At 42.8% G+C, this 27919-nt stretch overlaps 1 protein-coding gene across 2 annotated transcripts in view; it reads left to right on the top strand.

Annotated features, from left to right (window-relative positions):
• The first annotated feature begins 4808 nt into the window (after positions 1 to 4808).
• Cep41 (centrosomal protein 41) overlaps positions 4809 to 27919 on the top strand; it is a 39911-nt gene continuing 16800 nt past the window's right edge. Inside the window, exons 1-3 of one of the 2 annotated variants that reach the window (XM_028762633.1) lie at positions 4809 to 4882; positions 18259 to 18322; positions 27159 to 27206. In XM_028762633.1, coding sequence (XP_028618466.1) covers positions 4850 to 4882; positions 18259 to 18322; positions 27159 to 27206 — 145 coding nt within the window. In that variant the 5' untranslated portion in view covers positions 4809 to 4849. Of the gene's footprint in view, positions 4883 to 18258; positions 18323 to 26617; positions 26649 to 27158; positions 27207 to 27919 lie in introns of those variants that run through there. The other variant, XM_028762634.1, reaches the window with a different exon arrangement.

Here is a 27919-nt window from a genome sequence, read left to right as displayed (position 1 = left end):
GATATCATTTATGTCATTTCTTCTTTGTTTCATTGGAAAGTAGTATAGTGTGTGGCTATAGATTTGGGTGTCCATCGCTCTCCTTGGACTGGCTGTAGAGATGTGTAGACAAGGGTCAATATCCCACTCAGCTGTGGTACGCTCTTCCTTTGAACACATTCCACACTGATAGAATGGCGCCCAATTGTTGCCACTGTTCTAGGAACCTTTCATGGGGTTGAGGCTCACTACTTCAGCCATGAGTTCTATTTCTTGGGACCCAGGAAAGGATCCCAGATCTGGATTAGACTGGGTGGAACTATTTCCTTAACATCTGGACATGTATGTCATTTAGGAATTAGGAACAAATGAAGCCAAGGAATGGAGCCAAGACCCATATCCAAAAAGGAACATCATGAGACAGGTCTGGCGGAGTGGGGAGTTTGGACTTTAATCAAGAAATAGACTTGACACCCAAGGGAAGCATGAGAACAAGTGGGATGGATGCAGAGCCAGACAATAGAGAGGATCAGAGTGAAGGAAGGTACAGAGCGTGGGAAGTATGCAAAAGGACCAAGCTGCTGGTACCAAAATGTCCATTTAGTTCCAGAGAGAGGAATCAAGGAACTTAGTGGGCTCAGGGACACCTAAAGTACAAACTGTCTATCACTCATGTTGACCCTACCTGAGGCTCCCTCTCCTCAAACACAATAGAGACTAAAATCTTCTGGAAGCCCATACAGGGTTAAAAAGGAGACATCAAACAAATGGAAGTTCATAAGAGCACTTCTAACTTCAGAGAAAAATAAGATTAATCAGTGGGAGTAAGAACTTCTAAAGAAAAGAATCAGAACTTCTTCTCTTACAAACAAAGCTTGAACCTCTCAGCAATCATCACTCTGATTGCAAGGATCTCACTCAAGTGCCTGGAGAGTCTTTTACTGCCAAGAACTACAGCACTTCACATAGGGGAATTACTCAGAATTCTGCTCTGGTCTAAATCAGCCTAGACAAAAGCCATAGACAGTTTTCAGGATGCAGCCAGCATCACGAGGGAACTTTGTTTCTTAGGGGAAGAATGTGATTTTTAAAGTATGGAATGAGTTCATAATCACTAAAAAAAAAAAAAAAAAAAAAATTGTGAAACTCACAAAATGTCAACCAAATAAAACAAATATCTATATTTTGTAATCCAGACATAGCCTTTATTATTATTTTTCATTTTCCCTATAGATACCTGTATTTTTTTCTCCATACATATGAGGATCATATTAAGTAAGAATTTCTCAGTGTTCTTTTCGTTTACTGTATCAGGAGTAGCTCTCTCTTGCCCTGATGATTCCTTAAAATATATGTTTTCACAGTTCTGTAAATTACCTTTGATGAATAAGCCATCATATAGTTTAACAATTTTTTTTTTTTACTTGATGACCAATTAGGCTGTTGACCTAATTAGGCTTTCTAATTTTTCAGTGTTTTAAGTAAGAGTCAAGTTAACATTATTCTGATTATTTCCTTAAGTAAAAGTCTTAGGATATTAAGAGTTGAGGATTCTTCTTGCAGTTGTTATCAAATTACTCAACAGGTTACACTTCTTTATATGCACACTAGCAGTGTCTGAAAGTGTTTACTTCATGAACCACTGGGCACTATATGGTTAACTTTTAAAAAAGAAAATTATCTTTTGTTGGTCAGTTGAAAAATGAGACAGCTCTTTGACTTGTTAGACATGTCTATGTTTACTGACTGTTATCATCCACGGATTATCATTTGATAGCGTTTAGCTATTTTTCACATTGAAAGTAAACATTTTCCTTTAATGTTGATCCAGTTTTGACACCGTAGGATCGGAAAGGAATCTTAGTGCTAAAAGCCTTTTGGTTTGTAGCTTGACACTACCAAAGCGCCCATGAAGGCAAGTGATGAAAGCAAGGCGTGGCTCTTCCTGAGCAGAGTTTCTTCAAGAGCTTTTGGGCTCTTCTCTCTTAGAATCCAGGGGATAGAGAAGAATCACGTGTTTAAATTGCTCCATCCCAGTAACAAGGCAGCATCAGACTGAAGAGTACACACTTCCATAATCTTGTCATATGCCTTGTATGCTGCCCTAATTTGATAAACACAATGGCCATGAAGATCGGTAAGTCATGTATTTCCATAACCACTAGAGCAAGAGTTAACAACAGTCTTACAAAGAGGCGAGCCCCAGCATTGAAGAGTGGATGTTGAACGTGTGCTGGACATTACATTTTTCTGTTCTTGGGAACTTGATTGTTATGTATCTTTATAAATGCATCATCATTCACTTGCTTGATTTCCAAGTTTAAAGATTTATAGCTACCCTTGACATAGTCCAGGTTCTCATCCTGCTTATCCCAGTTCATGTGTACCTATTATTTCACCTATGGATGTCGTCAAGTTTCTCCTTTCTTTCTGTTCTCCGACCTCTGGGCTTTGGCCCCTTCTTACTCTTTCTTTTTCTCACTTTGCTTATTTATTTTATGAGTATGCATGTGTGCATGTGTATGGAAGTCACAGAACAACTTGCAAGTAGTTGGTCCTCCCCTTCCAGGGATTGACCTCAGGTCATCCACTTTGGCAGCCAGGACCTTTGTCCACTAAGCCATTCCACCTGTCCCTTTCTAAATTTTCTACCCATAACCCCTATGGTCACTTGAAGTGGAAACTAAAGGGTTCTTTGGGAAGCCAGCTGGATGATGTTTTGTTGGGGCAAACACATGAAGGAACGTTTCGTTAAAGTGGACACAGGTGTAATACTCTAAGGTAGACTCGTGAAGGAACGTTTCACTGAAGCAGACACAGGAGAGGGGATGTTCTGCTAAAGCAAGCATGTAAAAGGACATGTGATGAAGGATTCTTTGCTAACAACACCCATGTATTGGTCTGCCTTACACTGCATAGTTGAGCTGCATTTGTTGGGACGCCATAGAGAGAAACGCACCAAAAAACTTCTGGTGATGTGCTGCAGTTTGTTGCAGCTTCTAAGGACTCAGGCTGATGGGATGCACGTGCTGAGGCAAGGGCCATGCTGAGGCAAGGCACTCGGAGGACACGTGATGTTTGGAGGGCATAAATAGGACTCTATGGAGTGACAGAGACAGAGCTTGGCTTGCTGGTACAGGGAGCTACACAACACTTGTGGGTCTTTGCTTCCCTGAGAGAGGCACAGCTGAGAATTTCTCCTGCTGGTGTTCGGCGGATCCCTCCTACTAACTCGAGCAGAGGCTGAGGCCTGGCTGTCTCTGCTAGGTCGTGTCACTGCTGTTGCTAACCCAACTCTACCGAACTGGACTCCTGGTGTATCGTGAGGTGTTTACGACTGGATCGAGCTGCCTGCTAACCTGTGAATTGAACTGCTGATTTCCAGGCAACACTGAGTTGCTCCAAAGAACCTTTCTAAACAGGTCCACTTCCCCTGTATCCTTTCTTTCCTGATATCTCTGGTGGGTGGTGGGTTACAAGGAAGGTTAAAGCGTTTAAAAACCATCATTAAAAATAGGATTTGAAAAAATTAAAGTTACAGTTACTCCAACTCCAAGCTGCACAGGTGCTCCGTATGCAAAGATCTGATATCGCCTTACCTTCTCCCTTGTTTCTTTTTGCAGCCCCCAATCCTTTATTCTAGTAGAAGGATGAGTGGGGATTTTAGACTAGACATAATAAAGGAACTTAAGATAATCCTTGGTAGGTATTAAAGACTAAACACAGTAAAAGGGCAAGTTAGGACAATAGTTCAAGATCCTGGAAGTCCAGTCTGAACGACTTGATCCAAGATACGTCCCTAAGAGTAAGTTCCTGAAGTAGCTAAGAGGACAGGGTATGAGAGACCATGTTGTAGAATGGGCCATCTGTATAGACCCTGCCATAGTTCACATGGATGTTGTCATTCACACAGAACTAGCCAGTACGAACAAGCCAATGTTACCTTTTTCTATTCCTGGCAAACCGACTTAGAGCAAAGGACAAAAGGGTTAGCGTGCTGCTCCTTCCCTGTAAAAGGAAATAATAATTATGACGGATTTGGTGGGACATTTAGGAGCCGAGTCAAACTGTGTGGGTAATTGTTTTGTAAAGGTGCTAGGACTTAATTTTCAGATCTGGAATGAGAACAGGTGGTGGTTGGTGGCAGGAGTCACAATGGTTTCCATGACAACGGGATTGGGTTTTAGTCATCTTTCCCATCCTCCACAAAATGTACTGCAGCTTTCCTCATAAGGTGCTTATTAAATACTTGTTAAATGAATGATGAGCCACTGAATGATGTGTGCTCTTTGCAATTAAGGCTGCGGTTCTTTAGCTAGACTAAAAGCTTTTAGAGCAACAATAATTACTGTGTTTACGCGTGATATTTTGCATAATTTGCATAATAACTTAAAACCCGAACATAATAAACTATGTATTCTCGTTCCAGCTGTACAACCCAAGTCCCAAATCACATCCTCTGTCGTGGAAAAAGTAGCCCCGATGTTTGGTTAGAATGGCTTTACAAAGGGGTTGGGGCGACCTGTGAATTTGCATGCTCTCTTCAGCCTGAGGCCAGACCCCTCTTCTCAGGTTTGCGCAGGCGCCAGGCGCCCCTCCCCCCCCCTTTCTTCCCGCGTTCAGGCAGGAGCGGGCCGCCAGGATTCAGGCTCCGCTAGCGGGCGTCCCACGTTGCCCTTAGCAACCATTGAACGTCTCTCCCTCGCCCGGCTGAGGCAGTAAACGGAGCGTCTATTGGCTAGCCTGGGCAGCCAGGCCAATCGGAAGACAGGTTACAGAGATGCGGCTGAGTCGGGGCTGTGGGGGTAGGAAGCTAGATTAGTGGCAAGACGTGAGCCTAGAACCCCGAGCGTGGTCGGTTGGAGCAAATATGTCTGCCCGGAGGCACATTGGGAATCCTGAGGTGAGGGCCAGGTCCGGACCCGAGAGCCGGAGGGGGCGGGCGCACCGGAAAAGGCGCCACGTGGGCAGGGACGAACAGCCGGCCACTTCCGCCGCCCAGAAGGCGGGAAGTGGCCAGCGTGAGGAGGGGGCCGAGCGCAGGGCCTGGGGCGGGGCAGCCCTAGGCTCCCCAGCAGAGGCACCCACTGGTGCCAGGCGTGTTCTCCCCCCACATACCGACCCGACACAAGAGTTTGAGGCTTGGAGGAGCCAAGTACATAAAGACACAGCCCCTGCCTTCAAAGAGTTCACAGTCTAGGAGTGACACTTGCAAAAGAAGCAAAAATAAAAGACCTCCAGAAACATGGAAGGAGAGGAAGGGGCCCATCACTTCTCAGAGTCGGGGTACCCCAGACGATACCAAGCCGCCATTGCAAAGGGAGCAGAATAGGACCCTTTCTTCTCCTTTACTGTCAGTGCCCTTGTGCATTTGTAGCAGTTTACTGTCGCCCAGTATTATTTGACCCTTACCAAACAAGTACCAGACCTACAAAGAGAACGGCAAAGTCTCTACAGTAGAGTTCAGTCTAGTGATGGAAACTTGTAAACTGGAGTTGAGTACAGTGAGATTCGGAAGAGAGATGTAAGAGGAAAGACAGCACTCAGTTGAGAGAAGGAAGGAGGTTATTGATCTGGAAAGGGCCCAGCCCATCAAGGCCATTCATGAGTCAGGGGAAGAGATTGCTGACCAAAACAGTGTGTGTAAAGCTAAAGAGAGTTTGAACTCCTACCAGGTCCCAGGAGGAGTCTACAGAACAAAAGGCAATTTGAGAGGGGCCTTCTGCACCTTCATACCAGACATCAGTTGTAGGTCTTTGATTTCTTGGTAAATGCCTGTTGTGTTCAGAAACTGTGGCGTGTGTATTGGAGTGCCATGATAGTAATGTCTATTTTATTTTATGTTTTTGGTGGGTTGTTTATTTGTTTGTTTGTTTTCCTGAGACAGTCTCACTATGTAGCTCTGGCTGCCCTGGAACTTAATATGTGGACCATGCTGGCCTCAAACTTAGAGAAATCCACCTGCCTCTACCTCATAGATGCTGGAATTTAAAGACATGCACTTCCACTACTCAGCTTTGATAATAATGTGTAAACATTGCACAGTGTCACTTACATTTGGAATCTAAAGTCCAACTCAATGAAGCAGAAATTAGAATAATGGTCACCAGAAGTTAGGGATGGAGTGTCTGGGACAAAGAGATGCCGGTCGCAGGATAGAACATTTGTTAGGAGAACTGAAATTTTGAGATGGCCCAGCAGGATGGCCAAAATATAAATTTAATGTATATTTCAGGTTAGCCAAGAGAAAATTCCAAAACTCTCCTCACAAAAAGGAGGTCACGACTATCTTTACTAACTTGATTTAGTGATTGCACAGTGTGTGCATGTCAGCATTATGTCCTAGAAATAAATTACGTTTTGTCAACTAAAATAATATCAATATTAGATGCCTATGATGTGGAGGGGCAGCTGAAGAGTAGCAACACCGTTATCCTGCCTATTGGTCAGCACTCAAGAAGCTTTTAAGGAGTTTTAGTCATGTGGTCAGATTTGCATTTTAGGCGCCATCCCCTATGGTGGATGGAGTTGGGCATGCCAAGGCAAGGAGTGGGGACATTGATTAGGTGATTATGTCGGTGTATGTCTGAGCTGATGTTAGGAAGTAGGGATAGAATTAAGGAGAAATATTAGGTATAAAACAAACCCCCCATCAAGCGTGATCCCCTTGAGAGAAGGCATTGAGGTAGATGACTTCCATTCCAGCTGGGACCATTCATTGGCACTCACGAGTGAAACCGGAAATGTAGGACAAAGAGTCTGTTAGAGGAGGAAGGATGTAAGCAGTTGCTGTCTTTACTGCCTTCTTTGAGTGGAGGGCAGCTTCCAGGAATTCTTGAGAAAGAATGCATATGTATTTTTGTACCCAAAATATCATATCTAAAAATGTTTCTATTCTACATTCTTTTTTTTTTTTTTCCTGAGTGTGTGGCTGAGGATAGATTTCTTGGTTGGAAAACAACATCTTGAAAACATTGTGCTGTGACCCAGCAGCCAGTGTGTCTGTGTGACTTGTTGTTCCTTTCAGGAAGCTCATTTTGTTCCCTGTGTAACAACATTTCACAGAAGGATTCCTTGTTATAGCCTGCTCTCATTCACTCTGGTAAACACCAGAAACTTGTATCCTTCTAGTCTGTAAATTTTTTCTTGAGTTATTTTACAGTTGACTTTATTTCCTCCACCCTCTTTCTTGGGTTCAATATTTTGATATTATACTCATGTAAACTGGTTCTGATTTTTTTTTCACTTCTATCTCCCATCTCTCTATTTTGGTCTTTCTGCTTTAAGAAATTTAAGTTTATGTTGAGTGGTGTTGGCTTATGCCTTTCATCCCAGCCTATTCTAGAGAGTAAGTTCCAGGACAGCCAAGGCTACACAAAGAAACCCTGCCTTGAAAAATAGAGGGAGGGAGGGAGAGAAGGAGGGGGAGAGGGGAAGAAAGGGAGTGAGGGAGGGAGGGAGGGAGAGAGAAAGAGAGAGAGCGCTTTATTTTCTAATTCTTGTATTGATTGTAATTTCTGCTGTGTTTGTGTTGAATGGGAGTATATGTATATGTGTGTGAGTTTTATGTGTATGGGTATATGTGTAGGAGTCCATGTGTATGGATATGTGTGCGTGTGTGTGTGGTATGTATACACATGTGAGTTTTATGTGTATCAGTATTTGTGCAGGATCCATGGATATTTGTGTGTGTGTGTGTGTGTGTGTGTGTGTGTGTGTACACATATGTGTGAGTTTTCTGTGTATGGGTATTTGTGCAGGGTCCATGGGTGTGTGTGTGTGTGTGTGTGTGTGTGTGTGTGTATACACACATGTGTGAGTTTTATGTGTATGGGTATTTGTGCAGGATCCATGGGTGTGGGTATTTGTATATGTGTACGTCAGCAACCTCAGGTACTCCCCTCAGATGCTGTTTACTCTGGGTTTTTTATTTGTTGGTTTGATTGTTTGTTTTTGAGACAAGAGTTTCTCACTAGCTTGTGATTCAGCATTGGCTAGGCTGGCTGACCATACATCTCAGGGATCCAACTATCTGCCTCTTTAGCACTGGGATATCATCCCAGCTTTTTCACATGGGTTCTGGGAATCGAAGTCAGATCCTCATGCTTGCCCAGCCATCATTTTTCTGAGATATTTCCCAGACCCCCATCATTTTAATTTTTAAGAGCTGTTTTTTCACTCTGATGTCCCTTTAAAAAAGACAAAAACAAAATCTTTATTTTTATAGATTTTCAGAAAGGTGTTAAAATAGTCAGAGGTCTTGTGTGCCCTTCAGTCATCTTTCCACAGTGTAGCATGTCATCAGAACTAGAGTATTAAAGCTTGTATGATTTGTGTATCATTCTAGGCTATCTCATCACATATGTGCATCTGCATAGAGCTACAGTCACAATAAAGAACCTCATTACCACAATAGCTCCCTCATGGTACCCCTCCCAATCATACCCATTTTCCTCTCTTACTGCCCTCGTCCCTGGCGACCACAAATACGTTTTCCATCTCTGTACTGCCAGTTTAAGAATGCTGTAGGAATACAGTCATCCGGTGTACATTTTCAGATGGCTTTTTCTTTCTACTCGAGATAGTGTCCTTGAGATACCTCAGGGTGATGCATGCAGTTTACTCCTTGGTTGTTGGCTAGTACTCTGTAGTGTGGGTAGACCAGTACTCTGTAGGGTGGATAGACTAGCTTGTCCACTCATTAACTCATCCAGTCAATGTAAAACATTTTGATTGCTTTCAGTCTGGGACTATTAGATATCAAGATTTCAGCTTTTGTGCGGACATTAGTCTTCATTTCTGTAAGGTAGATAGGTACCCAGGAGTGCAGTGCCTGAATTGTATGGTAAGCATATGTTTAGTTTTCATAGAAGATGTTGTCTAATTTTTTTTCCCAGAGAGACTGTACCACTTTTCATTCCTATTAATAGTGTATGAGAATTTTAGATTTTGTGAAATGTTGGTAACATCTGATATTTGTTGGTGTAGATACATAGTGTTATCTCACTGTGGTGTTAAAAACATTGTGTGCGTGTGCGTGTGCGTGTGTGTGTGTGATAGTATGTATGTGGAGATAAGAGGACAACTTGTGGGAGTTGGTTTTTTATCATGTATGTTGCCAGTTTTGGTGGTGAGTGCCTTTACCGACTAAGTTGTCTCTCCAACCCTTGTTATGGTTTTAATTTGTATTTCCCTAATGGACACAAAGACTGGCAGTCTTTTCATGTGGCTATCTGCCATCTAGATAACCTCTTCAGCAAAACATCTTTGTGGTTTTTTTTTTTTTTCTTTTTTGAAATTGGGTCTCACACTGGAGCTCACTGTAGTCCTCAGTCTCAGCCTCAGCCTCTTGAGTGCTAGGATTAGAAGTATGAACCTACATTCTTGGCTTCCTGCTCGAATTCGTGAGCCTTTGATTTCCTTTTTGTTGCCATTGTTGGTGAATGCATAAATATTGTTTTTCTGAACAACAGATAATAATTAGGATTTAAATTCCTTACTGCCTTTTGTTTTTCCTGGAGTTTGTATATGCCTTTACTTTGACTCTATACTTCTTATGAATAATGTGTGAACCTCATTATCACTGTCCGTAGTTGTTACTATCGTTTTATTTTTATTCTACATTTTTATAAACAATGTAGGAAAACTTTCTACATCACTATCATTATAATTTTTTTCACAATTATCTTTTCCAAAACTTTCTCTCTATATACACTATACTGAAAATTTTATGCCAGCTGGCAGAGAAAGATTTGTATTGTAATTTTGTTTTCCATAAATGCTATATCGTACATATGGTGTTATGACTTGCTTTTTTTCCCCACTTAACAATATGTCTTGAAGCTCTGGGTACCAGCTGATTCCAGTTCTGGTAAGGACTGCCTTTGCCTATAATGGCTACCTTCTTAGGGTGTCTTCACAGTGGATGTGAGGAGAGAGATGTTCACTAGTGTCTCTTTTTAAAATGTTATTTTGTGTTTTTTAAACGTTGATTTGTGAAGCCAGGCACAGTGGCATAGGCTTTTAATCCCAACACTCAAGAGGCACAGACAAAGAGATCTTTGTGAGTTTAAAGCCAGCCTGGTTTACATAGTGGACTTCAGGACACCCAGGGATACATAGTGAGTCCCTTCTCAAAAAATCAGACAAAAAAATTTATCCCTGGGTATAGGTGTGGCATATGCACACACACGTGTTCATTTCCGTGCATGTTTGCTCTTTAGTGTCTTCCTCTGCTGCTCTCCACCTTCTGTTTTGAGATAGGGTCTCACTGAACCTGGAGTTCTTTGTTTGAGCTCAGCTGACTGGTCAGTGAGCTCCAGGAATCTGCTTGTCTCCATCCTGTTGTCCACGTCTCCCACCTCTAGGCTTGCAGATACATATGTACGATCACGCCTGGCTTTTTATATGAGGGCTAGGGATTGGAACTCAGGTTCTCCTGCTTGCATAGCAAGCCCTTTACCAACTGAGCCCTTTCCCTCACCACTTGTGTCTTTACATAAGGACACCGATACTATTCTCAGACTTCTTTTAACCCCCTGTTGTCATTTATGTTTCTGAGTAAATTTTAAAAGGTGATGGAGATACTGAATTTTATTTTTTATTGAGAAGAGGCCTGCTGATGGTGAGCTACAGATGGTGACATTTACCAAGATGGGCAAAGGATAATTGTCTGGTACAGTGGCAAGTATGTGTGTGCAGGGTGGGAGTGATTTTGAGAACCAGCTCCCAAGAGCTTTCATGAACCCTTACTCAGCCACTCCGTTTATGTCCCATTATGGGGGACACCTGAAGCAGCCGATTCTTTGGCCTTTTAAAAATTGTCCTGGACTTTCCCTGGCACTCCTTAACCTTCAGCTGACACATGCCAGTCAAGTCATTTTCAGTTGTTGATCTCTAGTGATGCAGGGCCTGTTCCTCTGCCAGCCTATTCCCTACCTATTCCCTAGGATTCTGCTTCTACAGTCACCAGCTTCTCTGGGTCTGAGCAGGTTGTGCTCAGTCACCATCACTTCCCCCTCTTTCTGCATTCGGGGTTATTTATGTCCTTAAAATATTTCTTAATGAAGTTCTTACTGAGGTTTTGGGAAGGAGCGAAGCAGATGTGTCCATTCTGTCTGTCTCGATTTCAGATCATCATCATCATCATCCACAATGATCTTATTTCCTTGTGTGTTTTCTGATGTGCTTACAAGAACGTGTGATAAGGTTGCCTTACCTAATCCTCAGTGCCGCTGCCGTCATCAGCCAGAGTAGCTCCAAAGATACTTCTGAATAAGTGAATATATGTCTGAAACTGAGAGGAAAAGTTAAGGGTAAAATCCCACCATGTAGAGATTGTAAGTCTATAAAAGGAAATCCGTGTAAGTCTGATTCAGAGAGCATCTATTGAGTGAGAAGGTGGAATCCTGAGAAGCACAGTAGTTAAGGGGCTGACAGAGGAATGAGTCATGTGTCAATGGAACGTCAGAGGAGAGCAATTACTGAAGCCAATGCAGTAGAAACAGGTGAGGGGGGGTTAATATTCTCTCTTGTAGTATAGAAGGTATCAAGAAAGTGTCAGGAAAGGTATGCACTATATTTGGCAAGTAGATTTCTGATATTAGTTAGCTGGCATGAGAGCCACAATCGAATAGTGGGGACAGTAGTCATTGCAGTAGGTCACAGTGAAGTCTAGAGAGTGGTGACTTTTGCCACTGTTACACTTAAGAATATTGGCAGAACATTACTCCTGTAATATGTTGATTTGTTACAAATAATGCCCTTACTTAGTGGCTTGACAGGAACCCTTCTTTCATTGTCTCTTCTGGCTCTGTTAGATGGCTCTCTCATGAAAAACTCATGGGATTTTGCAGACAGCCTGAAGCTACAGTTTTTTCAAGACCTCCATTTATATGTATGTCCATCGATGCTGCCTGTTGGCTGGAGCTAATTATCTCTCACAAATGTCCTTTTCCATGTGGCCTGGACCTTTCCGAACTTGATGGCTGAGTTCTAAGAGCAAGTGCCCCACGAGAGCCAGGTGGAGGCTCTGCTGTCCTTTCCTGGTATGTCGCTTCCGTCAGCATCTGAGGCTCACCGGGATCTGGAGACGAGGAAAGCAGTAGGCCGTGTCTCTCAGTCAGAGGACTGTAAAATCACAGTTTAAGGGGATCAGAAATTCCATTGTGAAAAATACGGTCTGCCATGAGTAGTAACTACTGAGGAAGGTAGCAGTGTACATTGGAGTCTTGGGCCAAGCTAACTGTTTGTTATTAATATAACTGGATCAGTTAAGACACCCATTTTTAAAAGTTCCTCTTTGAACAAAACCGATTTCATGTGAGATTACCTAAGGACCAATACTCACTCCCCTCATTTGTGGACAAACCATACAGGTAGAGAGATTCTGAATCAAATGTACAATGACTTAAAGAAGAAATGCAAGTGTGCCAACCAGCATATGAGCCCTCTGTTGAGAGATGGTGAAACAGAAAAGCACCCGTGGTTCAGGCATCTGCTGCTGGTGGTTTGCCTTGTATTGTTGTCATTTTTCGTCAGAAAAGTCCCACACGAACTCATTAATCTTTCTTTTCCAGCATTCATATCTTCACAAAACTATGTCTTACTTTGCATAGTCTGTCGGTATGCAAAACAGTGGTACTAAAGTACTGTTGTGATTGGACGACTCACCTCTCAGTGTTTCCAGTCCGTCCCATGGTGGAGAAGAGCTGGTCTTCACTCATAGTCAACAGTCGGGCTCATCCATGTGAGCCTCACCCTCCAGGCCCAGTGTTAAATAGCCCAGGATTCCACATACTAATGGCTACTGAGGCTTTGGAATTACATAACCCTTCGGAAATTTGGTGAAAACCCAGGAGCCCGACATACACAGAATTTTTCACAGAGCTTCATGAGATTCATGGAAACTTAGCAGCGAGCTCCCGTGAAAACCCTGGCAGGAGTTCAGCTTCACAGTGGCTAACAGTTAAATGCTTAGTCAGATGTCAGACAACATAGGACGTGCTTACTAAATGAAAGGAGCAGTTGCCATTCTGCTGACTTTTAACTTTCTTTAGCAGATAGAACAATTTGTTTTTCAAACATTCCCTTCAAATGGCTTTGCTGTTAGGATTTATTTCCACTTGGAATATGTTTTTCCACCTCTCTTATTATCTAGTACCCCATTCTTCTATGAAACCTGTTTGCTCAACCGAGTGTCTGAACAACCTTCTTCCAGACTTCTAAGAGCCTCAAGTGGTGTGCTACTCCTATGGTACTGACAGGAGCATGGGCCTTCATGTTTTGGTGTGTGTGTGCATGCGTGTATGCGTGTGCATGTGTGTGTGTGTTTATGCATGTGCCTCTCTGTATATGTTGAGTTGGGGTGGGGTGTCTTACAAAGTTGCCCTGGTTGGTCTAGAACTCACAGTCCTCCCACCTAACCCTCCAAAGGACCCAGGTTACAGGTATGCACCATTGTGTTTGGCTTCATTGTATTTGGCGGGCATTTCCTTTGTTAGCACAAGGTTTTATAACAGGCACTGAGAAAGGTACAAGGTTAGGCCCCTGTTCCAAGATGGACAATGATCAGGACATGTAGTCAAGTGAACCTTTTCCTCTTGAGGTTGCTTTTGTTCATGGTGTTTATCACAGACACAGGAAAGTGACTTAGACACTGCCTCTCTAGTGTTTTGCCCCTTGAAGGGCCTTTGATATATTTGGTTATTTCCAATAAGCCTGTAGTAATTTATGAACCTGAACTTTCTCAACTTCTTGCTCTCTCATGATGAACTTCAGGATGACCACAGATCTTACATCTTTATTTTAAATATGTATCAAAAGTTCCCCTTTCTACCTGGGCTCTGGGCCTCTGCTCATTCACCTGTCAGCATCTTAAATCTTTCCTTTCTCCTCCCAAAACACGTAAACAGTGCCAAGAAGAGAGAGACAGAGTGAGCTCACCTTGGCAGTTCTGGAGAGAAAATCAAAAAGCCCATCTGTCTGCTACTGCCCAACCCCTTCTCAGACATCTGAGCCTTTGACTTTGTTTCTGCCCGTGTTGCTTTTGCTACATCCGCTCCTGTCAGGGCTCATCAACAATGTCCTGGTTTGTAAATCCAGACGCACCTTTCTGTTCTGTTGCCTGACCTGGATTCCTTTTTGCCTATTCTTTTGTGACCTCTTGTTATTGGGTTTGACAACTTTGGTCTGTGTTGGTGTCTTGCTTCTTCCTTTAAGTCTTCTGTAATTTGTATAATCCACTTTCTTTGGCTTCTTCTGAGTCCCAGCCAAGGCTTCTCTTCCCCACCTGAAGAAATTTCTTCTCTGTACACTGTTTCCTAGGGTAATATTAGCCAGTCCCTTGGCTTCATATGCTGCCTATAGTCAGATAATTCCCAAATTGTTTTTTAACCTGTCTCTCCACGTCCTTATTGCCAGCTAGACACTTGCATTTTTGATAACCTACAAACTTCTCGTACTTACTGTGTCCCCAAATGTCACACATGATGCTTTTGTATATATGCATCTTTCACTCCCTTCTCTAGGGGTTAGGGTGCCCCTGCCCTCTTTTGTACAGTGGTCTGTGAGCAACCATGTTGACTTTACCTTTTAAAGATGGGGAGATAGCACTAAGCAAGCACTCTACCACAGAGCTACAGCCCAGCTTCACATTTCAAAGATTTCTCAAAACTTCTTTTTAGGGCTTCCTATCCCCTTAACATAAGTCTCTCAGCTGGTTTTTGTGCCTCTTTTCTTGACTATGATCATAGTCTCCGTATTGTGCAGATCAATCATCCCAAAAGGTAAGTAAGAGCTCATCACTCCTCCCCAAGCCTTCAGTGGCCTCCCATCATTTTCTCTTGGGCTCCTCAAGTTCCATACTGTTGACATCTGGGCTGGCTCTAGTGTTGTGTTATAGGATGTTAACCAGTGTCCCTTGTCTCTTCTAGGAAATGCTAGAGGTACACTCTACTACTCTGTTATAACAACCCAAGATGTCTCCAGACATTTGGTGATAAATGTCTCTGGGCACAGAGCTGGTGAGATTGCATCTGTTAGAATCTACTGATTGACAGAACAAGATGCAAGTGCCTTAGATATTTTGGATAGAAGGTCCTTTGTGGTGCCCCCCCCCCCCGGCTTTCCAATGGCTTTTGTTCTCTTATAGCCCACAGTACTCCATGCCTTCCACTGGCCACTAGATTTCTTGAGAAGTCACCTGCACGTTGTTTTCATGCTCTGCTCTCTGTCAGGGCCTTAGAGCACCCACTGCAATTTTTGACCCTTAACTAACCTCTATAACCCTCAGAGTTTGGTTCAGCAAGTACCTTCTAGGAAGCAGTTCTTGATCCTTGGTCTGGTTGAGGGACTGGTCTTGAGTTCCCATCCCCCTCGGCTCCCTCTCTTTGTTCATTATATCGGCAGGGAGCAAGAGCTGATGACCAGGCCTGTGTTTACCTCTGTGTCCCACATAGGGACCTACTTCTACTAGGTACTCAGTAATAGATGTCCATGGAATGAATTAGGCTCACTAAGTCTTTGTAGAAGGAACCGATAGTCTCCTTTGAAATAGCTTCTCTTCACAGCGCTTTCAGCCTCCACCATTCTAGCCTGAGTATATCCTGGAAACAAAGCCAGTTGGTCAGTAGGTCAGGAAGCCGCTATCCCCAAGGCAAGAGTTTTCAGAAGACAAGTGTGCCTCTCCTTCAGAGCCTATAGCACTCTGCTGGCAATGTAGCGTACAGAGCGTAATGTCGACTTGGGGCCTCAAAAAGACTAAGAAAGTGAACTGAAATGAGAACTGGGGAAGAAACCTGACATTTTTCTCCGGCAGCATATGGATTTCTCATTAGTCCATGTAAGGGAAACCCGGGGGTGGGGAGGCCTCACAGCTGCAGCTGTCCACACTCCCTCCCCTCACCATTCCGCCACCACACCTGGTCCCCAGAGGCACCCTCACTTCTCAGCTATTTTGGCTTAGGTACGGACAAATCTCCATGGTTCAGCAGAGACTAGCCTGGAATTTTTCAAAAGAAGCTTTGCTAGGAAACAAAACAAAAGTAAAAACAGGAAATAGGGTATAGAATGATAAAAATATAGACTGGGGGGAGTAGTCCCTCAGTGAAACAGAGTGTGTGTGTGTGTGTGTGTGTGTGTGTGTGTGTGTGTGGTGTTATTTTGCTGGACTTAGTTCACTATTTAATTTTTCATGATATTGTCTGCCTCTGGGAACTCTGCCTGAGTCTCTCTCCATGTTTGTATGCCCTTATTTCTCTTAAGAACCTTCTCCATCTTCGTCTAGGGAAGGCATTGAAACTGACGTCACAGTCGCTTGCTCTTCTAGGCAGCCATTACAGATCACAATGAGAAACGAGTTCCCCACCATTTTTTCTGTAGGCAAGTCAGCTTAGTGCTTGCAAACACTAGGCGGAGGAGTAGTACTCAGTGTTCATAATAGAGGTTGTACTTGCCTGGTGTGAAATGAAAACCACAGACAATATCATTGGCTTTGTAATAACATGAAGGAACTGACCTTTTTACCCGGAGGGCTTCGTTGGTTTCTTTTCTTTTTTTTTTCTTTTTACCTTTTAGGTAATTGAAATAGCAGATGGTGGAGCTGAGAATGTTATAGCATGGTTGCCTAGCATGTGAGGGGCTCTGGGTTCAATCCTCAGTGCTTTAAAAAAAAAAAAGCAGACGGTTTTATGTGCCATGTGGAGAAAAATAAATTTAATAATAAATATTATTAAAAAATAAAATAGCAAGTGGAAGTTGTGAGGATTTTATGTACTTACTTACTTGGAAAAATTTAAAATGGGTAACTTTCTGAAGGTACCCCAGTTTTGTTTTGTAAGCTTTTAAAAATGGCATTGTGTGTGTATGCTTGTGAGTGCCCTTGCCACAGTGCCGAGGTCAGAATACAACTTTCCGGAGTCGGTCCTCTCCTTCCACCATGTGAGTCCTAGGGATGGAATTCAGGCTGTGGGATTGGTAGTAAACATCTTTTTTAGTGCCCTCAGTTTTTAAAAATTCTCTTGGTCTCTGAAATCTAAAACATTGGCCAAGAGGTATTGTGTGAATCATAGGAGTGGACTAGGCAATATTTCTATGCTGTGTAGATCATTTAGAAAGATATGCTGGTGCATGTGGTTTATTTCACAGTCCTCCCAACTGCATGTTTGCACCTCCCTGTCTTCAAAGGGAAGTGATCCAGTCTTTGCAAGTTTGATGTTCTCTCTTTAGGAACTAGATAGTATGGTTCAGTCCCCAGACAAATGATCACTGACTGACTGTAGCAATAATAGATGTACTTGTGTATTAGTTCCCACAGACATGAGTAGCTCATTGTTCCCATCTTGAAGAAAATCCTAGCTGAGGGGAAAGTTGTAGTTTTAGAGGATGAGATGGGGCCTATATTTTGCCTGCCAGGGGGAGAGTGCCTATTCCCATCCAGACAGCCTCACAGTAGTTTTGCCAAGGAAAAGCTGAGGAAAGGCACTAGGGCAGTTATCTGCCTGAACTGGAGACATCAGGGGAGACAGTCCCCAGTGATGTAACACGGGAACACACATAGAAGATGAAGATCAGACAGTACAGTTACCTATACACAACACATGCTTTTCATATCTCTAGACAGAAACAGGCCAACACAAGAAAGCTCTTTATTCTGAGCTTGCCCTTCCTTAGTGGCTTTTGCATTCACCACAGGAATTTAATATGGGGGATTGTCTGCGCTTGGATTCACAGAGTTAACTACCAGAACACAGCATAACACAAGGCACATCTGATATAGACACCTCTGCCGACCATAAGCTCACCCGAGCCCAACATGAGCCTCAGCTGCTACAGAACTGACATCTGTGGGGCTCCAGAGACCCTGCAGAGGGGACCCTGGCCTGCCAACATCTGGAGCATCTGGATCCTGCCTGCCACACTATAGGGAGCTGTGGACTAAACCTAGGAGAGTCCAGAGGAAAGGGCCCCGAAGCCATGTACAAAGAATGACATTGAAAGAAGACAGCATAGCTACCTCATTGGAAGACATCCTTTTTAAGGCTTTCTTTCTTTGCACACAGTACTCTGAGACTATTTTGATAAAATGTGGAAATATTTTGATAGAAACAAGGTAACTACCTCCACTCAAGGAAATGTCATTCTTAAGAGTCCTGCCTGTGAGGGACAGTGAATCCTCTGAGCCTCACTCATCTTTAGAGTTGGAAATTTTAGCATGTATTCCTCTTGCCTACCACGATCCTCATGTTAACCCCCTTCCTTGTCAACTTTCTTCTTTTGCAGTATCTGACCAGACGGATACCACAGAACCCAAGGTATCAACATGTCAAGTCAAGACTGGATACTGGTAAGTAAAAATCAGAAACAAAATTTAAAACAAAACAAAACAAAACTAGTAGCTATTGATAAACAGGAAAGTGCCCATCAAACTGGGATCAGCCATACTTTGGAAGTGCCTCATTGCCTTGTCTGATGTCTTTGAAAGCTGCTTTCAGACTGTCAGTAAAAATTTTGCACTCAGGTAAATTCAGTTGCTATTGCTTACCCCATTAGAAGTCATCTAAATCAAGAAAAGGAAATCCTAGGAGCTGAAGCCATTGTTGAGTAAGTTACAGGGCTGACCCTGAGTAAACAGCAGGAGGTCACACTCCATTTTGGAGTACCTTAAGTGTACTCCATCAAACTGACAGCGGCAGACTACACATGTGCATCTCTGTTCGGTCCACTGTTTGCCGAGTGCCGACTGCATGTGTAAGCCTGGACTCTGGGAGACAGGAGGATGGCTGCGGGTTGTGGCTTTTGCAATTAGACCCTCAAGACTCACATGGAGTCCAACTCCCTTGAATAAGAAACGACAGTACCAGCTGAGATTGAATTGGTGCTGCCCTTCGGTGAAAGGCAGTTGTAAGAGAGCCCTCCTGATCATTTCCGTGCTGTCTGCATCTCTCTGAGTTCTGCTGCTAATGCTGCCCAGATCCCAGTGGATTGGGTTGCTTGTTTCTTTTTCCTTCAGCCTTAGCCTCACAATTCAGAGTTTTCTGTATCTGAAGATACCTGATGGAGGTAAAGGGGAGCTGCCTCTCCTCACATGGCCTCCCCGTTTCCCCAGGCTCCTTGAAAATCACTGTCTTCATTCAGCACAGATGCAAACGTTTGCAGTGGATCAGATTTGCACATACTACTTTGAAACATTCCTGTGACATGCAGATATTTATTCTTGCACATATCCTGTGTGATGGCCAAGTAGAAATACCATTACTGTTTAAGAGGAGAAAATTGTAACCTGGATTTTGTGATTTGCTCAGTTCTATTTCTTGTACCACAATAATTAAAGTAAAATAAAATAAATATTTAAGACCCCAGGTTTATTCCAGACATCTTGATTTATCTATACCTTCATAACTTTTTTCTCATGGAAATCTAATAGGAATTTGTGCCACCCGCTTCTATCTCCTCAATTCAAGCCATAACCAAAATTTGACTTAATAATGGTATCTGAAATTAATTTTAATTTTTAATGCAGTACTTAACATCTGATTTTGTAGTGCATATTAAATATTGGAACCCTTTTATATTCCAAGAGTTTTTTAATGCTTTTTATTAATTAAGCTTTTTATGTTGAGATAATTGTGGATTCACATGCGCTTGTAAGAAATGAAATGGAAATTCCACACACCCTTTACCCAGTGTCTCTGAACCTGCTCTATTGCTATGGTAATGACAGCATCACTAGGTACAGCCAAGCCCTGGAGCACTGCCATCACTGCCACGGCCACCATGCTCCCTTTAGGAGCCCTGCCCACATGTCACTTCATCCTTCTGTGATCCTCACAACTGCAGATTTCCTGTCTCTCATTCTGTCGCTTTTTCAAGTGCTACATCTATGGAGCTGCACAGAACACAGCCTTCCCCTCCTCTGTCTTTCCTTGCTGTCTTTACATGTGTATCTTTGAGGAGCAAACACAGAGCCTTAAACATGCTAGGCTATTGCTCTACCACAGAGCCACGCCTGTCCAGACTGGATGGGCATTTTTCACTGGGCCGAACTTTCTGGAGCTTAGGGTTTGTTGTGTATCCAAAGCTTGTTTCTTTGTTACTGGCTGGCATTCCCTGGTATGGCTGTACTTGATTTAATCACTTACTTGTTGAAGGATATTAACACTGTTTCCTATTGGGGGATAGTTAAAAAAAAAAAGTGCTGTAGGCATTGATTTACAGATCTTTGTGTGAGTAGGTTTTAGTTTTTTTCTGGAATAAATGCCTAGAGGCACAGTTGCTGGGTCATATTGTAGTTTGGTTTGATTCAATTTGCTTTTTTGTTTGTTATTTCTCATTTTTGAAACAGTCTCAAGTAGCTCAGATTGGCCTCATATTCTTCTAGAGCTCAGGCTGGCCTTGAATTCCTGATCTTCCTGTCTCTGCCTTCCAGAGTTTAAAAAGTTTCTTCCTTTTTAAGAAACTGTCGAATTGTTTCCCAAAGTGGCTACAGGGCTTTACATTTCCAGGAGCAGGAGACAAGGGATGACTGTCTCCATACCTTCAGCTTCCCTGGGCGTCTGACGTCATGTTCTTTGTTTTACCCATCCTGATGAGGCCCCTAGTAGCATAGCATCACTTTCCACACTGGCCCAGCGGCTCACAAGGAGTATTTGTACCCGCTTGCTGTCTGTCATCTTTGCTGAAATGCTGCGCTGACTGGATTACTTGTATTCTTACCACTGAATTTCCAGTTTCCTATGTATTCTAAACACCCATGCTTTGTGAGCGGCATGATTTGCAAATATCCTTTCTCCGTCTATAACTTGTCCTTTCCTCCTCCTGACAATCTTTGAAGAAGTAAAGCTTTTCATCTTGATAAGGTTCATTTTTATCTGTTTTCTCTTAGTAATCATAATCCCATCATCTACTTTAAGAACTTTTGGCCAAAACTACATCCCAGACACTGTTTTTTTCCCTGAAAGTCTTTAGGTTTTATGTTTAAGTTTGAGATACATTTTGAATGGCTTTTATGTAAAGTTGGCTGACTTAGATGAAGATTAGCTGTCTAATTTAGGGGTGTCCTCCTGCTCTGACACCTTCGTCTTTGTCAGCAGCCAGGAGAATATTTATGTGGGTTTATTTCCTGGTCTCTGTTTTGTCCCTTTGATCTAGATATGTAGCCTCTTGCCAATTCCACTCAGTCTTGATGAATGTAGTCGCACAGTAAACTGGATACCTGGAGTGGGTTAGCCTCTTTATTCCCATTCTGTTCTTCTTTACAAAATTCTCTTAACTATTCCCTTGCCTTTCCATATACATTTTAGAATAATTTTATTTATAAAATTTATTTATAAAAGGGCTAATTTTTTATAGGAATTATTTATCAGTTTGGAGAGAATTAACATTTTTAACTATGCAGAGAACTATTGACTTGTTTTCTGTTTCTGTGGGTTTTCCAATTCTGACCATTGTATAGTGTAGTGCATTCCAGGCTTACACAGGCCACAGCATAAGTTGGTTCTCCATTCCTTTCCATTGCTAAATAATGTCCTATTATATGGGTATCCCATACTGTTTGGATGTGGTGTGTCTGAAGAGCATCAATATATGCAAGTTTTTGTGTACATATGTTTCTAGTTCTCTTGTGTATATATTGAGGAGTTGAATTACTGGTCATATGATACTTCTTTTTTTCTGAAAACATGCCAAATTTTTCTAATCAAGCCGTACACTTTACTACGCCGTCAGCAGTGTGGGAGGGGTGTGTCCTCTCCACACCTTCACCAATGCTTCGCCCATTGTCTTGGTTATGACCACCGGGATGGCCATGGAGTATCTTACATGGTTTTAACTTGTGTGCTCCTGGTGACTAACAATGGTGAACACCACTTTGTGTGCTTACTGGCACTTGTATGTTTCCTATGGAGAGATGTCTAGTCAGATGATTTGCTCATTTTAAAAGTAGTTATTTTTCTACATTGTAAGTTCTTTTGTTTATTCTGGATACTAGACTCTTAACAGAAATATGATTTTCAGATGTATATTCCTATGCTGTGGGTTGTCTGGGGTTTTTGTGGGGCTTAACTAGAGGGGTAAATTACATCTACCCATCTTTCCTAGAAGCAAAAGTCTCTAAAACTAGTTCTATAATAGCTTTTGGAAGGGCCAAAGCATGCCTTATTGCTTCAAGCCCCCAAATATTTTATAGTCAGTGTGGGAGCAAAATCTTTTCCTAGCATTTGGTTTTGTGTGTTTCACATTTAGCTATAAATCAAGTTTAGGGAGAGATCTTTAGTGTTTGCATTTTCAAGTATTTTTGTGTGTAGAGCTTGTGGGTTATATGCTAAGATGGACAGTCTGCCAGCCTTTGGGACTCTCAAGGGGTACAGCAGCCCTGAACACTTTATTTTGCCCAAAGGTTATCATTGCCATAGGTAAAAATGTTGAGGAGTCTTCCTTAAGAAAACACTAAGAAGGACCTGAGAGTCCACACTGCAGGGAGAAGGTCTCACCTTGGTGCGTTTTTTTAAGCTCTGCAGCCAGAGACTTGGAAATGGGCAGAATGAATGAGCAGTTCTCATCTCTCGGCTAAGTAGCTGAGCCTTTAATCCTTTCCTATGGAATAGTGATTAATTTAGAATCATTCATGCACACACAGAATCAAGAATTCTGTGGCAGTCTTGTGTTCTTGAAAGGCTGTTCCCTTCCTCTTAGAAGAGGCTCTTTTATCTCTGTACTCCTGACTCCACTTCTCACAGAAACCTGTACCCTGGTAGGGATGTGGCTCAGAATTACACTGAGCTCCCAGCACTTCCTTTGTTTCATAGGTGCCTAGGTGGATCTCGTCAGCCTTTGCCGTCATCAGCAGACTATGCCTGTGGCTGGCCTCTGAGGCACCCCCGTGGGCATTTTGTCCTGTCCCAGACTGTGCCTGTGGCTGGCCTCTGAGGCACCCCCGTGGGCATTTTGTCCTGTCCCAGCTCTGGGTTCTGAGCACTGTGTCTGGGATTGTGCTCTGCAGCCACAGGCTGCACCGAGGGTATGCGCTAACCCTGCCTTTTCTCCCTGCGCTCGCTCGCTCGCTCGGCTTGTCTTTCTTCGTAGCAGTGTCCTCTCCGTGCTGTTTTTAATCTTAGGTCTGCAGCTCTCGGATCCTGCAGCCCTCCTCCATTGGTCTTCCTAGCATGACTTCATCTTTGTGGATGTCACCTTCCTTTTGTTACATCTGCACAAGGAATCATTTCCTTTTCTCTTCATTAGTCTTTACTTTCCTGAATATCCGCTAATAGTTTTGATCCTAAGTACCCAAGCTCATTACAGGCTACATGCACTTCATTCTTATTTGGTATTTGATTTGTCTCTTACGTCAAAGGAAGGAATGTATGTGAAAGGCTTTTACAAACCAGAAAGCTGTAGACCCACATATAACTAACTCATCTGGGTTAACAAAGGACCACTGTGCCTCTTTTCTCGCTTCCTGCTCCTTCTGAGCCAAAAGAACTTCTCCATAGAGGAGGGAAATATTGAAGAAAAAATAAAGCCGTGGAGCTGTCTCTTAGCAACTGAATTCCTGCCTTATAAATCTTACCCTCTCTAGATTACTGCTGCTCAGAGCCATTTGCTTTTGTTACATGCTCAGTACAAATAACGTTATTAAATTATAGGAACACAATGGGGAAAAAAAATCAAAGCAGTGAGTCACTCTGTGAATCGATTGTACTCTGTCTTTGCACAGGGATACTGATGGAGTTGTTTCTTTCTCCTGATTCAAACTGAGAAACCTTTGTTAGATATCTTTCATTGCAACTTCAGTGGTAAACAAGGTAGAAGCTAAGTAACACCTCAGGCATCTCTAGGCTGCTTGAGTCGATGGCTCAGATGTGTACCCTGTAACATAATTGTGTATCAGTCAAGTTGTACGTCATCATTTAAAGAAAATCCAGAAAATGGGGTGTGTGAAACACAAGCCAAATCAGGATATGATCATTTACATTATAAAATAACTTACTCTAAAGACTTTTCAAATGGCCAAGTTTTGTAGTATATTTTTTTTACTACAATTTTTTTTTTAGTGTCTCCTACACTAGAACACAGGAGTAAAGACTGTGCTTGTGGACGTGCACAGATAAATAGTCTTGGGCTTTCTTTCTGTTAAAAAAGGTAGATAAGGCAGTCCAGTCAGTGATAAATGCCTTGTGAGCGGCCAGCTGCTTGCTGTAGGAGTGTGGGGAGGGAAAAGCTACTTCCTGCTGGATAAGCCAGTGTAGGGAAGCCATCACAACAGTGCTGGAAAAGCAGGCAAGCTGCTGGCAGCATCCACACAGAGCTGAGAGCTCTGTTCTGTACTGGGCAGTGGGCAGCCGCTGAGCTCTCCTTTTTCTTTGTTTGGCTTTTTAATTAGTCTTATTTAGGAAAATTTGGCAATAATACTTGATTTTTCAAAGTCTTAAAAGATTAGTTCTTTGATAGCTTTTCAGGCTCTTCTGGTATAAAAGGCATGTTTGTAAATAAATGACCTATGAAGTTCCTCCATTTCCTGTAATTTTGTTGCAATTAGATGTAGTAAGACAAAGCGCTTACTTGACACACTACTAGCAAACGGGTGATAAAGTGCCACTGTTCATCCTTACTTGGATCCTTTACAGGGCCAGGGAGGGGCAGTCCTCCTGCTGTCTCCTCTCTCCACTGTCTTCTCTCCTCCATACCTGGAGAGGAGCGGAGGCTCTAAAGAAAAGAGGCTTCGGTACTTTGTTACTACCTCTATTGGATTTGTTCATAATTTCCTCAGGTATTTGTAGGAATACAAGAGGTTTTTGATTTCCTGCCTTTTTCCTTCAGTAGGAAAAACAAATGATGGGGGTTGGGGGGGAGCCCTTCTCCTGGTGGAGGTCTGCTGATGTAAGATGCAGTGCTATGCAAACCTACAGGAAATGTTGCTAGTGAAGAAATTAACTTTCAGGAATGGGCACATAGCTTAGTGGTAGAGCATTCACTTAGTACATATATAGCTGTGGGTTCAATCCCCAGCATTGCAGAATTTTAAAACACATACACATAAACAATAAAGTTCAGATAGTTTGTTAGTAGAAACAGTATTAGTTGTAACTGCAGTATTTTAGTAAAAGATAAAATAAATGAAGCTGGCCGTTGCTTTCCATTCCTCAGGGAGTTTGTACCATCAGATGGTCCTGTGATCAAAGAAGGAACACTTCCCACAGGTTAATAATGTTTGTAAAACCATAGGAGAACTGTGGCTGTGCTTAGCCATGGAATCCCTGCTTTGTGGGCAGGAAGCCTGGGGCTCAGTCTTCACTACCACTTACAATAGAACAGTAGAAGAGCCAGGTGGGTCTCTGAACCATACAAGAAACCAGGAGGTTGGGAACACTAATCCTCGAATAATTGGTAAGTTGCTGCATTGCTGGGCAAATTGATGAGGATTTTTTTTTCCTCCAAGCTTTCTTACTAGATTGCCTGAAGCTCCCCTAAACCTAAAGAAACTGCCACTTCAACCACACACAGCGAAGGAGACAGGAAGGGGCCTGTCACTAGGGTTCTTGTGTCAAGTGTTTTAAGGATAAGACTGTAAGACGCTGAACAGCAAACTAATTGGCATTTTCTTCAGAACCTCGTTGTGTTGACCAGCAAGTCCACGCTTGAGTTCAGAGCTGTAGTAGGAAGAGGGGCGGGGATCCAGGAAGAGTTGGTGGCTTCTCCTGTGGAATTCCTGGGTCAGCTCTCCAGTCAAAAGGCTTATTTTAGACATTTAAGGAGTATTGGCTCCTTCTTTCTCTCCCTTTGTACATCTTCCCCCACAAAAGGAGGAAGAGAGCTTTGACCCAAGAAAGAAAAACTCAAAGCTCCTGAAACAGATGTATTTGGTTTTTGTCTGGTTCTTGGTAGCTTGGGAGGGTCTTCTGAAGCATACTTGGTGCCTCTCCAGAGGCTTTAGGCCTCCATAGCACCCAACTGCCACTGGGCTTCTAGAAGGACAGCATCTGAATTTGGGGGTACACTGTATCCTTACTATTGTGATAGAGAGGGTGTCCTAAGATTAAAAACAGACTAAAATAATGATGATGATAATAAAAAATAAGCCTAAAATAGTGGATTTTTATTCTGTGAAGAATCCATGATAAATTTTTAATAACAAAGTATGATATGATCTTAAAAATACATTTGGGGGTTTAAGACAGGATTTTTTTTCTCAGTTTCTGACCCAAACATGAAGAAAAATTCAGAATAGTGCTTTGCAATGTGAGTTTATGGCATTCATTGAAAGCATGACTTTGATCTGAAGTTAGGCTGAGTCTCAGGGTCTAAAGACGAATAAAGCTATAGAAATGAAAATTACGTTTTGAGTGTTTTTCATTTACTATATCTAAGTACAAGATAGAACTGGCCATGTTAAATCAAATCAAATTGCAGCACACTCAGTTCAAAATAATAATAACAGCCCTGGCTTGAAAGCTAGAATGTAATTCACTTGGAAACCAGAATGATCATGGACCAGTTTTAAAGCATGAAAACGCTCCAAACCACCTTGGCTAGTGCTGAGTACTGTAGAACCAGACCATAAAACACGAGGGTTGGGCGTGCTTCGCCGCAGTGGGAACCTCGGCACACTGAGCCCATGGTGAGCACTCGTGCCCAGACTGTGTGGGCTACTTCAGGCCACAGCATCAGCATGAATAGTGAGCCACACAGTGCGGGAGGGGAAGGGGAAGCCACAGAGACAGAGCGGAGTGGAAAGAGTTGCCTGGGCAGCCACAGAGGCAGATTTTAGATGTTCAAAGATGATTGCTTCTTTCTTCGTCTTCCTCTGTACATCTAACCACAAAAGTCTATGGCAGATAGATGGAGGAAGAAAACCTCTGCCTCTAAAAAGGACACACAAGGGAGTGTGGGCTATAAACAATAATCTGTATTGCCTGAGGCGGAGAAGGTTGGGGCAGTACACAGTGGAACAGAGTACTTCATGGGTTCCCTTTCCCCAGCTGCCACTACCTCACCTGAAGGGCTGTCACACACACACACACACACACACACACACACACACACACACACAGCTCATTTCCCTGCTTTCCCAAGTTTTCTAGAAACAGGACAGAGTTGCTGACGGGGTGCTTACTCCCAGCCTGATTTCACAGTGGTACTTATTTCCCAACTGTAAAGCATATCTAAGATTTGCCTTCTCTTTCTAGGTAACAGCATGACCAAATACATTGAGAAGCTAGAAGAGATTAAAAAAAGTGAGTATCGCTATTGACAGCCTGGGAGAAAAGATGGGACTCTAGTCGTCTATCAGCTGATATTTGCCGGCCGTTGCAATTCTGGCCATGTGTGGCAGGCTGTGGGGGTCAGTAAGCCTGGCAGACACCCCTGTAGCTAATCAACGTATACCCTGAAGGGGGTCTTAATGTTAGAGCATGGAGACAGCCACAGCCCGAGCTTCTGGTTTTGTTGGACTGCAGTCTGTGTGGTCTTTTTGTCTGATGCCCAGTCTTCTTATTCAGTCCATACCCGAGACAGGGTAATAATAGAGCTTTCTTCATAATGTTTTTATAAATATTCGTAGGTGAGTGTTCATGAAGACTAAGGTCTGAGGAAGCAGACCGGACCTTAGTGTTTTCTACATTGGCCATTCATTGCAGTCTGTTTTCTTTTAATTAAAAACCATATTTCATGCATATCCCTTTTAGAAGCTAATCTTCTACAGAGATGTCTAACTGGTCACTGAATGTATTGTTCTCACAGAGAATCGTCATTTTTCAATCTGTGCCCAAAATCAATCAATATAAAATGTACATGTTGGAGCCAGAATTAAAGAAGACATAAAACATGTGTTTTCTAAGATGGATCTGATTGGTGTGAAGCAGGAGAACACAGAGCCAGGGTATTCGGCCTGTGACAGGAAGAGGCTCTCCTACCTCAGTGCAGGCTCTCCTACCTCAGTGCAGGCTCT

This window comes from Grammomys surdaster, unplaced genomic scaffold (assembly GCF_004785775.1).
Source record: "Grammomys surdaster isolate TR1022 unplaced genomic scaffold, NIH_TR_1.0 134, whole genome shotgun sequence".
NCBI classification, from domain to species: domain Eukaryota; kingdom Metazoa; phylum Chordata; class Mammalia; order Rodentia; family Muridae; genus Grammomys; species Grammomys surdaster.
This window is presented reverse-complemented; position numbering and strand designations above follow the sequence as displayed.